The sequence below is a fragment of the Bacillus rossius genome, chromosome 14 (genome assembly GCF_032445375.1).
Source record: "Bacillus rossius redtenbacheri isolate Brsri chromosome 14, Brsri_v3, whole genome shotgun sequence".
NCBI classification, from domain to species: Eukaryota; Metazoa; Arthropoda; class Insecta; order Phasmatodea; family Bacillidae; genus Bacillus; species Bacillus rossius.
This window is the reverse complement of record NC_086341.1, coordinates 45,454,620-45,467,235: the sequence shown is the minus strand read 5'-3', so window position 1 is coordinate 45,467,235 and position 12,616 is coordinate 45,454,620. Positions and strand designations below refer to the sequence as shown.

The 12,616-nt window shown below is 55.2% G+C and overlaps 2 protein-coding genes across 6 annotated transcripts in view; one reads left to right on the top strand and one right to left on the bottom strand.

Annotated features, from left to right (window-relative positions):
* LOC134538847 (E3 ubiquitin-protein ligase MYCBP2) overlaps positions 1-12,616 on the bottom strand; it is a 455,666-nt gene that overhangs the window by 282,171 nt on the left and 160,879 nt on the right. The window lies entirely within an intron of this gene.
* Positions 11,987-12,616, top strand: part of LOC134538841 (uncharacterized) — a 45,818-nt gene continuing 45,188 nt past the window's right edge. Inside the window, exon 1 of one of the 2 annotated variants that reach the window (XM_063380383.1) lies at positions 11,987-12,204. In XM_063380383.1, coding sequence (XP_063236453.1) covers positions 12,040-12,204 — 165 coding nt within the window. In that variant the 5' untranslated portion in view covers positions 11,987-12,039. The remainder of the gene's footprint in view (positions 12,205-12,616) is intronic. The other variant, XM_063380382.1, reaches the window with a different exon arrangement.

Below are 12,616 nucleotides of genomic sequence, written 5' to 3'. Positions count from 1 at the left end.
AAAAATTAAGAACATCATTATTTATGTTTTTAATACCTACAATTACTACGCAATGCGTAATTTATAGTAATTTAGGAGTTATTTTACTAACGCGATAAAACAAATTTGTTGTGTGATAATATTTTTTCGTAAAAATTGCGAAAAAGGTTTTCACTTCTGTCGGCAGTACTCATGACTGCTTTGAAATTTTTTTTTGTAGAAAATTAGTCTCGGGGAAAATAGATTTATCTGAACTCCTTCCAAACAAGGCGAGCGATCTAGCTTCACCTAACCGCCGCACACGGCGCTAGTGGAACGACCCAGAGTTCAACACACACTTAGCATTGTGTTTCCATCCTCGCGCACTCGAGTCTGCGACACAGAACAAGGATGGAAATATACAAGTGCGAAGACTCTTACAGTGGAAACTGAAATGATGTTTCACACGACATGTGCCGCTTGGCTTCTGGGTTGCAGCCGTTGTCATTGGCGGATTATTCACCGACGTTTCGGTCGACATTGCAGTCGTCATCATCAGGGGGCAGTTACCCAGTAGGTAACTTACTTAGTAGGTTAACTGCTCCCTGATGATGGCGACCTGCAATGTCGACCGAAACGTCGGTGAATTATCCGCCCAAGGACACGGCTACAGCCCAGAAGCCAAGCTACTTCAGACAACGGCCGTGAAAGCCTGCGCACATTATGTAGCGCTATAATTTTATAATAAATGTTTTCGCTCGTTTGCTCGTAGCACATGCTCTTATGGAATGCCTCGTTATTTACAGTGACGGACAGTTACAAATGGTTTCTACTGTCAGGATCACTACAAATAGTAAAATATATTAAAACTTATTATATTACAATTTGGTATGCGATATTTTTAATGATAATGAGCCGTGTAGTATTAATCTAGCAACAGTATACGCTATTTGCTCTGTACTGCAATATAAGCGTAAGACAGACTATATATATTATGATTCACTGGAAACCTTACAAGTCATGCGATACGTGCAGATCACGTGTTTACAGTTTTAGGCGGCAACGTTGATTCGGGGTTTGAAAAGTTGTAGCTTGCGCAGATTACAAAGCTATTGTCTGGGCGGCTCCTGGGAAACACTCCTATGCCTCTCTCTCTTTCTCTCTCTCTCTCTCTCTCTCTCTCTCTCTCTCTCTATCTATTTATCCATCTAATCGAACCCGACTACCAGGATTTCGCGCGTCGCATTTACTGTTTATTTTCCTTGTTTAACTTGTTTTCTGTGAGAAAAAATTGGGACAATGATGAGAAAAAAAGGGAGTATTGAATAGTTATTTAAATGAAATTCCACGTGCTGGTCAATTTCAATTAAGTATTCAAGATTTCTTACTGCAAAAAAAAAAACCCTGTTTTATGTAATGACACTACTGGAATTCGAACATCAGAATTTATAAAACTAACCCCAGTTTACTTTATTGCGAACTTCTTAAGACAAACCATCAAAAACATTCACCGAAATTTAAATTAAATGTTGGATTAGAAACAATGTTTTAAATAATTTATTCTTAAAAATTTCCGGAGGCATTCTAATTCATTCCACTCCAAAATACAGCATGTCAAAAAATCCCAGTTATAAATTTTAATAGTATCAGCTGTAAGTGTTTAAGAATGTTGGTTCGAGGTAACGATTAAAGAGTAACTCAAACCGTTTTATATTAGCGCATGCACGAGTACTGCTTCGTTGTTTTCTCGCTTGCAGCGCCGTCTACGCTAAATGGTGACTCCTGAGCGTAAAGCGTTTTGTGTTCTGCAATTTTCTATGATTCTATCTGGAATCTGTTTGTACGAGAGTGGTTGACGTCAACGTTTCTGACCTTTGAATTGGTCGTAATGGTCGAGACGACAGAGCTCTTTTTCGCTGGCCTCCACGTTCACCTGACATAAAGCCATGCGATTTTTTTTCCTCTGAGGCTTTATAAATGATCGTGTCTACGTTCTGCCACTACCTAATGATTTGCCAGGAGTTGATACACAGAATTGAAGAGACCATTGCTTCCATTACTCCGGACATGTTAACCAAAGTGTAGGAAGAATTAATTGTACTTTAGGTTAGATGTGTGACGTATACCTAAACGTTAACATATTGAACAACTGTAAGAAAAACATTGTTTAGTTTATCTTCAATTTTATGTATGATTTGTTGTAAATAGTAAAAAAAATTACACTGCTATTATATACCATTGAAAATGGTACATTCTTTTATAGACAACCTGTATTTGGGGCCCCGTAGAACAAAATTGCTCAAAGTAAAGTCAAGGGCCCCCACTGACGATTGTTTAACGGGGCCTAGGTTTCCCTGCGCTCGCTACAGGAGACAGCCACGGCCGTGGACACCCCTGCCAAGTCACAACGGTGCGTGGGACTGGCGTAGCGGCGACCACACGTCTCGGTTACGCGGTCAGCAACACACTGGCTCTGGCCATAGAGCAGTGATGGGATAGACGCTCGCTACAGGAGACAGCCACGGCCGTGGACACCCCTGCCGAGTCACGACGGTGCGTGGGACTGGCGTAGCGGCGACCACACGTCTCGGTTACGCGGTCAGCAACACGCCGCTCTTCTCGCCATAGAGCAGTGATCGGATAGACGCTCGCTACAGGAGACAGCCACGGCCGTGGACACCCCTGCCGAGTCGCGACGGTGCGTGGGACTGGCGTAGCGGCGACCACACGTCTCGGTTACGCGGTCAGCAACACGCCGCTCTTCTCGCCATAGAGCAGTGATCGGATAGACGCTCGCTACAGGAGACAGCCACGGCCGTGGAGACCCCAGCCGAGTCGCGACGGGGCGTGGGACTGGCGTAGCGGCGACCACACGTCTCGGTTACGCGGTCAGCAACACGCCGCTCTTCTCGCCATAGAGCAGTGATCGGATAGACGCTCGCTACAGGAGACAGCCACGGCCGTGGACACCCCTGCCGAGTCGCGACGGGGCGTGGGACTGGCGTAGCGGCGACCACACGTCTCGGTTACGCGGTCAGCAACACGCCGCTCTTCTCGCCATAGAGCAGTGAACGGATAGACGCTCGCTACAGGAGACAGCCACGGCCGTGGACACCCCTGCCGAGTCTCGACGGTGCGTGGGACTGGCGTAGCGGCGACCACACGTCTCGGTTACGCGGTCAGCAACACGCCGCTCTTCTCGCCATAGAGCAGTGATCGGATAGACGCTCGCTACAGGAGACAGCCACGGCCGTGGACACCCCTGCCGAGTCGCGACGGGGCGTGGGACTGGGGTCGCGGCGACCACACGTCTCGGTTACGCGGTCAGCAACACACTGGCTCTGGCCATAGAGCAGTGATGGGATAGACGCTCGCTGTACGAGACAGCCACGGCCGTGGACACCCCTGCCGAGTCGCGACGGTGCGTGGGACTGGGGTCGCGGCTACCACACGTCTCGGTTACGCGGTCAGCATCACACTGGCTCTGGCCATAGAGCAGTGATGGGATAGACGCTCGCTGCACGTGACAGCCACGGCCGTGGACACCCCTGCCGAGTCGCGACGGGGCGTGGGACTGGGGTCGCGGCGACCACACGTCTCGGTTACGCGGTCAGCAACACGTCCCCTTCTCGCCATAGAGCAGTGATCGGATAGACGCTCGCTACAGGAGACAGCCACGGCCGTGGACAACCCTGCCGAGTCGCGACGGGGCGTGGGACTGGCGTAGCGGCGACCACACGTCTCGGTTACGCGGTCAGCAACACGCCGCTCTTCTCGCCATAGAGCAGTGATCGGATAGACGCTCGCTACAGGAGACAGCCACGGCCGTGGACACCCCTGCCGAGTCGCGACGGGGCGTGGGACTGGCGTAGCGGCGACCACACGTCTCGGTTACGCGGTCAGCAACACGCCGCTCTTCTCGCCATAGAGCAGTGATTGGATAGACGCTCGCTACAGGAGACAGCCACGGCCGTGGACACCCCTGCCGAGTCGCGACGGGGCGTGGGACTGGCGTAGCGGCGACCACACGTCTCGGTTACGCGGTCAGCAACACGCCGCTCTTCTCGCCATAGAGCAGTGATGGGATAGACGCTCGCTACAGGAGACAGCCACGGCCGTGGACAGCCCTGCCGAGTCGCGACGGGGCGTGGGACTGGCGTAGCGGCGACCACACGTCTCAATTACGCGGTCAGCAACACGCCGCTCTTCTCGCCATAGAGCAGTGATCGGATAGACGCTCGCTACAGGAGACAGCCACGGCCGTGGACACCCCAGCCGAGTCGCGACGGGGCATGGGACTGGCGTAGCGGCGACCACACGGCTCGGTTACGCGGTCAGCAACACGCCGCTCTTCTCGCCATAGAGCAGTGATCGGATAGACGCTCGCTACAGGAGACAACCACGGCCGTGGACACCCCTGCCGAGTCGCGACGGGGCGTGGGACTGGCGTAGCGGCGACCACACGTCTCGGTTACGCGGTCAGCAACACGCCGCTCTTCTCGCCATAGAGCAGTGATCGGATAGACGCTCGCTACAGGAGACAGCCACGGCCGTGGACACCCCTGCCGAGTCGCGACGGGGCGTGGGACTGGCGTAGCGGCGACCACACGGCTCGGTTACGCGGTCAGCAACACGCCGCTCTTCTCGCCATAGAGCAGTGATCGGATAGACGCTCGCTACAGGAGACAACCACGCCGTGGACACCCCTGCCGAGTCGCGACGGGGCATGGGACTGGCGTAGCGGCGACCACACGGCTCGGTTACGCGGTCAGCAACACGCCGCTCTTCTCGCCATAGAGCAGTGATCGGATAGACGCTCGCTACAGGAGACAACCACGGCCGTGGACACCCCTGCCGAGTCGCGACGGGGCGTGGGACTGGCGTAGCGGCGACCACACGGCTCGGTTACGCGGTCAGCAACACGCCGCTCTTCTCGCCATAGAGCAGTGATCGGATAGACGCTCGCTACATGTGACAGCCACGGCCGTGGACACCCCTGCCGTGTCTCGACGGTGCGTGGGACTGGCGTAGCGGCGACCACACGTCACGGTTACGCGGTCAGCAACACGCCGCTCTTCTCGCCATAGAGCAGTGATCGGATAGACGCTCGCTACAGGAGACAGCCACGGCCGTGGACACCCCTGCTGAGTCGCGACGGGGCGTGGGTCTGGCGTAGCGGCGACCACACGTCTCGGTTACGCGGTCAGCAACACGCCGCTCTTCTCGCCATAGAGCAGTGATCGGATAGACGCTCGCTACAGGAGACAGCCACGGCCGTGGACACCCCTGCCGAGTCGCGACGGGGCGTGGGACTGGGGTCGCGGCGACCACACGTCTCGGTTACGCGGTCAGCAACACGCCGCTCTTCTCCCCATAGAGCAGTGATCGGATAGACGCTCGCTACAGGAGACAGCCACGGCCGTGGACACCCCTGCCGAGTCGCGACGGGGCGTGGGACTGGGGTCGCGGCGACCACACGTCTCGGTTACGCGGTCAGCAACACACTGGCTCTGGCCATAGAGCAGTGATGGGATAGACGCTCGCTGTACGAGACAGCCACGGCCGTGGACACCCCTGCCGAGTCGCGACGGTGCGTGGGACTGGGGTCGCGGCTACCACACGTCTCGGTTACGCGGTCAGCAACACACTGGCTCTGGCCATAGAGCAGTGATGGGATAGACGCTCGCTGCACGAGACAGCCACGGCCGTGGACACCCCTGCCGAGTCGCGACGGTGCGTGGGACTGGGGTCGCGGCTACCACACGTCTCGGTTACGCGGTCAGCAACACACTGGCTCTGGCCATAGAGCAGTGATGGGATAGACGCTCGCTGCACGAGACAGCCACGGCCGTGGACACCCCTGCCGAGTCGCGACGGTGCGTGGGACTGGGGTCGCGGCGACCACACGTCTCGGTTACGCGGTCAGCAACACGTCCCCTTCTCGCCATAGAGCAGTGATCGGATAGACGCTCGCTACAGGAGACAGCCACGGCCGTGGACACCCCTGCCGAGTCGCGACGGGGCGTGGGACTGGGGTCGCGGCGACCACACGTCTCGGTTACGCGGTCAGCAACACGCCGCTCTTCTCGCCATAGAGCAGTGATCGGAAGGACGCTCGCTACAGGAGATAGCCACGGCCGTGGACACCCCTGCCGAGTCGCGAGGGGCGTGGGACTGGCGTAGCGGCGACCACACGTCTCGGTTACGCGGTCAGCAACACGCCGCTCTTCTCGCCATAGAGCAGTGAACGGATAGACGCTCGCTACAGGAGACAGCCACGGCCGTGGACACCCCTGCCGAGTCTCGACGGTGCGTGGGACTGGCGTAGCGGCGACCACACGTCTCGGTTTCGCGGTCAGCAACACGCCGCTCTTCTCGCCATAGAGCAGTGATCGGATAGACGCTCGCTACAGGAGACAGCCACGGCCGTGGACACCCCTGCCGAGTCGCGACGGGGCGTGGGTCTGGCGTAGCGGCGACCACACGTCTCGGTTACGCGGTCAGCAACACACTGGCTCTGGCCATAGAGCAGTGATGGGATAGACGCTCGCTGTACGAGACAGCCACGGCCGTGGACACCCCTGCCGAGTCGCGACGGTGCGTGGGACTGGGGTCGCGGCTACCACACGTCTCGGTTACGCGGTCAGCATCACACTGGCTCTGGCCATAGAGCAGTGATGGGATAGACGCTCGCTGTACGAGACAGCCACGGCCGTGGACACCCCTGCCGAGTCGCGACGGTGCGTGGGACTGGGGTCGCGGCTACCACACGTCTCGGTTACGCGGTCAGCAACACACTGGCTCTGGCCATAGAGCAGTGATGGGATAGACGCTCGCTGTACGAGACAGCCACGGCCGTGGACACCCCTGCCGAGTCGCGACGGTGCGTGGGACTGGGGTCGCGGCTACCACACGTCTCGGTTACGCGGTCAGCATCACACTGGCTCTGGCCATAGAGCAGTGATGGGATAGACGCTCGCTGCACGTGACAGCCACGGCCGTGGACACCCCTGCCGAGTCGCGACGGGGCGTGGGACTGGCGTAGCGGCGACCACACGTCTCGGTTACGCGGTCAGCAACACGCCGCTCTTCTCGCCATAGAGCAGTGATCGGATAGACGCTCGCTACAGGAGACAGCCACGGCTGTGGACACCCCTGCCGAGTCGCGACAGGGCGTGGGTCTGGCGTAGCGGCGACCACACGTCTAAGTTACGCGGTCAGCAACACACTGGCTCTGGCCATAGAGCAGTGATGGGATAGACGCTCGCTGCACACCAGAGCCACAGTCGTTGACACCCCTGCCGAGTAGAGACGGTGCGTGGGTCTGGCGTAGCGGCGACCAAACGTAGCGGTTACGCGGTCAGCAACACACTGGCTCTGGCCATAGAGCAGTGATGGGATAGACGCTCGCTGCACGAGACAGCTACGGCCGTGGACACCCCTGCCGAGTCGCGACGGTGCGTGTGAAGGGGTCGCGGCTACCACACGTCTCGGTTACGCAGTCAGCAACACACTGGCTCTGGCCATAGAGCAGTGATGGGATAGACGCTCGCTGCACACCAGAGCCACAGTCGTTGACACCCCAGCCGAGTACAGACGGTGCGTGGGTCTGGCGTAGCGGCGACCAAACGTAGCGGTTACGCGGTCAGCAACACACTGGCTCTGGCCATAGAGCAGTGATGGGATAGACGCTCGCTGCACGAGACAGCCAAGGCCGTGGACACCCCTGCCGAGTCGCGACGGTGCGTGGGACTGGCGTAGCGGCGACCACACGTCTCGGTTACGCGGTCAGCAACACACTAGCTCTGGGCATAGAGCAGTGATGGGATAGACGCTCGCTACAGGAGACAGCCACGGCCGTGGACACCCCTGCCGAGTCGCGACGGTGCGTGGGACTGGGGTCGCGGCGACCACACGTCTCGGTTACGCGGTCAGCAACACACTGTATCTGGCCATAGAGCAGTGATGGGATAGACGCTCGCTGCACGAGACAGCCACGACCGTGGACACCCCTGCCGAGTCGCGACGGTGCGTGGGACTGGGGTCGCGGCGACCACACGTCTCGGTTACGCGGTCAGCAACACACTGTATCTGGCCATAGAGCAGTGATGGGATAGACGCTCGCTGCACGAGACAGCCACGACCGTGGACACCCCTGCAGAGTCGCGACGGTGCTTGGGACTGGGGTCGCGGCGACCACACGTCTCGGTTACGCGGTCAGCAACACACTGGCTCTGGCCATAGAGCAGTGATGGGATAGACGCTCGCTGCACGAGGCAGCCACGACCGTGGACACCCCTGCAGAGTCGCGACGGTGCGTGGGACTGGGGTCGCGGCGACCACACGTCTCGGTTACGCGGTCAGCAACACACTGTATCTGGCCATAGAGCAGTGATGGGATAGAAGCGCGAACTGACATCTAGGTAATTAAGTATAAGAATGAAGCTTATGAGTAGTATGTCGGCAGTTACAAGGCGAGACAGGTCCAGGAATGAGATTGCACAAGCAAGAACAGGAGTACAGGACAGAATGAGATCACCGACAAAGCAAGAATGAGATTGTGTGTTAGTGTCCAGATAATGGGAAAGAGAGTCTGGCTAGGAAAATTGTGGAATTTTAAGTACACAGGAAGAAGTGATCAAGGAGTGTGTGGGTTAGAGCAGATGGTTAAAGCAGTGTAGGAGAGGTGATTAAAGGATGAGGATTGGTGGAGTGACAAAGGAAGATGTAGGCATTTTACTTTGCTGACCCGGCCACACGCTGGAAGCAGTTGATGATGATGATGATGATGATGATGATGATGATGATGATGATAATCAAGTCTCGTCAATGCCGGAGTCAATGCAGACAAAGAGGGGTGGTGAGATGAGAGTGAAAAAGTGACGGAATGCACGGCAGAAGGAAACCGGAAGCACCCCGATAACAACCCACCGTAAGAAAAAAAAAACCTGATTCGACCCCCCTGCTAAGATGAAAAGCGAGTTATCCAGGTTCAGTTTGTAACTGCTCCCTGATGATGGCGACCGCAATGTCGTCCGAAACGTCGGAGATATCTTTACCTTTCGACGCGGTCACAACCCAGAAACCAAGCAACTCTTTCTTGTAACTGGCTAGGCAGTAATTTTCTGTTTAAAAAATTTTTTGAGAATGCGCTGACGGCGGATGGATATTCCGGTTTCCGAATTTTGTTTCTACGATGTATTTTTAGGAGAGTGAAAGAGACTGAAACAAGCCTCACTGAATCATACCGACAAGTAATATTTATTTGAAGAATTTAACCGTAACTGATCCAGGAATCTCCTCCATCCACGCTAATCTGCATTTAAAAATGTTCAGAAAACACTTACGAAACTATTTGTTATGCAAAAGACAGCAATGAATTGAATACCAACTTATAAGTCGGATGTTGTATATATGTATACCAAGGTTATTTTGTATGTATACGATGTTACTACTGGCTAGCTGTAGGAAAGGTTTTGATGGAGATTAAAAACTGACGAAAACTAGCTTCTACTTCGCAGCTTAGGTTCCCCCCCTTCCTTCTTTGCGACAGAGAGGGAAGTGACGGAAATTCTCTGTCGTAAAGAAGGGAGGGGGGAACCTAAGCTGCGCAGTAGAAGCTAGTTTTAGACAGTTTTAAATCTCCGTCAAAACGTTTCCTACAGCAAGCCAGAAGTATAATGTTGTCAGTATTGGATGTATGAAACCTATGTTTTATTTTTTTATGTGACTATGTTAGCCTCTGTGCTATTAACAACAACAATAAATAAAATTTTAGGTATCAAGTTCATGCGTTCTCTCAGATGCAACTGGCGAAAGACGAACTCTAGCCGCGAGCAGCGAACACATACCCTCCGATCATTCTACCGTCTATCACACACGCGCGGTTGATAAGAGGTATCAGTTGTCTCAAGCAGCTCGTGAGACATCAGATGCTCTCTCCAGACGCACCTGGGCAGGATATGTGACCGCATGGAAGGTGATACAGGTGTGAGCCAGTGGGAATCCACGACCGTGTGATCTTCTCAATTTTCCACACGTAGTGCCACTGGGCATGTCAGCATAAAGAAGAAAAAAATTGGTGGTCTGTAAAGTCGTTTTACGGACGATAGTTTAACGTGACAACGTCATAACAAAACATTGATGAAATGATTAAATACTTTTATGAATAAAATTAAATCATATTTATTGAATTATCACTATTTTGTATGGATACAAAGGAGTGAAATGAAATCTACAATTTAATTGATAAATTTACTTTTATTTGCACCAATTAATTCAAATAAGTTTATTACTTTAACGGAAAAGTAGGAAACGAATTGAGTGTTTCAAGTTTAATGTGCCTCGAAAAAGCCAAATCGATGGTTGTTCCAATCGAGTAGAAGAGAGATAGATGCGGCGCAAGCGTACAATGAGCGTAACGCGACAATGTGCGTAACAGGACAATGAGTCATCCTTTTTCGTGCGTGTAGCCGGCGTTCATAGATTTATTAGACGTCACGTCAAAAAAAAATTATTGTATAAATGCAAAAAAATTTGCGACTAACAACCGCAGTGAATAAAATATTACAACCGGTCCTATTTTTGCAGCGACGCGACTATCATGCGTCCAAAATGAGCCGCAGGCAGGCGCGGAAACGCGCCCACTTGCGATAGTTCAGTCGCAGTCCTGAAGCAATCTTGCAGTCTGATGATGGCGACTGCAACGCCGACCGAAACTTTGGCGATACCTTCGCCTTCGAAACCAAATTCATAGATTATTACAGGATAAATTCATCTCAGTTCGACAGCATTCCTTTGGAATCATATCCCTGGTTTTGCCCTGCATATCCTGCATATCCTTCCATCGATTTATTCCATGAACGTTAATATTTTCGTAAATTTTTAATTAACTTTCCCGTTAACTTGACAATGCAAAGCACAATACTGAGAGAAATTAAACTTCATAAAATAGCAAACGCAGAAGTATGTGTTCTGATTTGAAAATGGTTAACAAAATATAAGCACTTTGTAGCAAAACAATTATATTTAACAATAGGTATGTGTTTGCACACAATTCGATTTGTTTCGATTTCTATTATATTTTCTGGTGGTTTATTCGATGGTTTCTGATAAGTTTAAGGATCGAGTCGCGACCAACCGTTTGAGAACCGCTGATGTCGCAGATAAGAAGCAAGAAATGGGAGTCTGTTGTTCCGCGCTACTAGTCTACGCCACGCGCGTTCTATGGCGCGGGGCTACCCCCTCCCCGCGCGGAGCGGGAGGGAGTGGAGGGGGAAGACAGGCAGCGCCGCGGCGGCCGGCGTGGGCGACACGCGAGCTCTCTACGCCGCGCGCGCTCTATGGCGCGGGGCTGCCCCCTCCCCTAGCGGAGCGGGAGGGAGAGAGGGAGAGGAGGGGGAAGACAGGCAGCGCCGCGGCGGCCGGCGGGGGCAACACGCGAGCTCTCTACGGCGCGCGCGTTCTATGGCGCGGGGCTACCCCCTCCCCGCGCGGAGCGGGAGGGAGTGGAGGGGGAAGACAGGCAGCGCCGCGGCGGCCGGCGGGGGCGACACGCGAGCTCTCTACGGCGCGCGCGCTCTATGGCGCGGGGCTGCCCCCTCCCCTCGCGGAGCGGGAGGGAGAGAGGGAGAGGAGGGGGAAGACAGGCAGCGCCGCGGCGGCCGGCGGGGGCAACACGCGAGCTCTCTACGGCGCGCGCGCTCTATGGCGCGGGGCTGCCCCCTCCCCTCGCGGAGCGGGTGGGAGAGAGGGAGAGGAGGGGGAAGACAGGCAGCGCCGCGGCGGCCGGCGGGGGCAACACGCGAGCTCTCTACGGCGCGCGCGCTCTATGGCGCGGGGCTGCCCCCTCCCCTCGCGGAGCGGGAGGGAGTGGAGGGGGAAGACAGGCAGCGCCGCGGCGGCCGGCGGGGGCAACACGCGAGCTCTCTACGGCGCGCGCGCTCTATGGCGCGGGGCTGCCCCCTCCCCTGGTGGAGCGGGAGGGAGTGGAGGGGGAAGACGGGCAGCGCCGCCGGCCGCCAGTGCTGCGCGCGGGCTCGAGGCGGGCGGAGCTGGCGGCGCGCGCAGACATGTGAGAGGATGCCCGCGGCGGTCGCCGTCGTGCTGTGGGCGCTGCTGCCGCCGCTCCTAGGCGCGCGCGCCCAGGCGGGCGGGACGCTGTGCGACGCGGCGCCGTGCCGCTGCGACAGCACCACGCTGCAGTTCGGCCGCGTCACGTGCTCCTGCGCCGGCACCTCTGCGCAGGTACCACCATCCCCCACGCGGGAAGCCTAAGATGCACATGAAGTTCTGCCATTCCCGATTACACCCGAACAATTCACCTTCGGCCAACCTCGGGTTTATTTATATATATTTCTCTGTTTATTTTAATGTAGTTCACCTAACCGACCACTTTTAATATTTGAATTAATTTTTCCTGCGCAAAAATAAAACAAATCCAGAAGTTGGCCGAAGGTGAATTGTTCGGGTGTAATCTCGGGAATGGCAGAACTTCATGTGCATCTCAGGTCGCCCATCACCACGCTCCATCACCGTGTGCAACCGCGATGCTAGGATATATGACCGTCCACCATTTTAGGTTTTTGCGCGGAAAGGCCAGATAAGCCACGTGCCTCCCCTAATCGCAAACTGGTAACTGGGTAGAATGGCTCTTTCT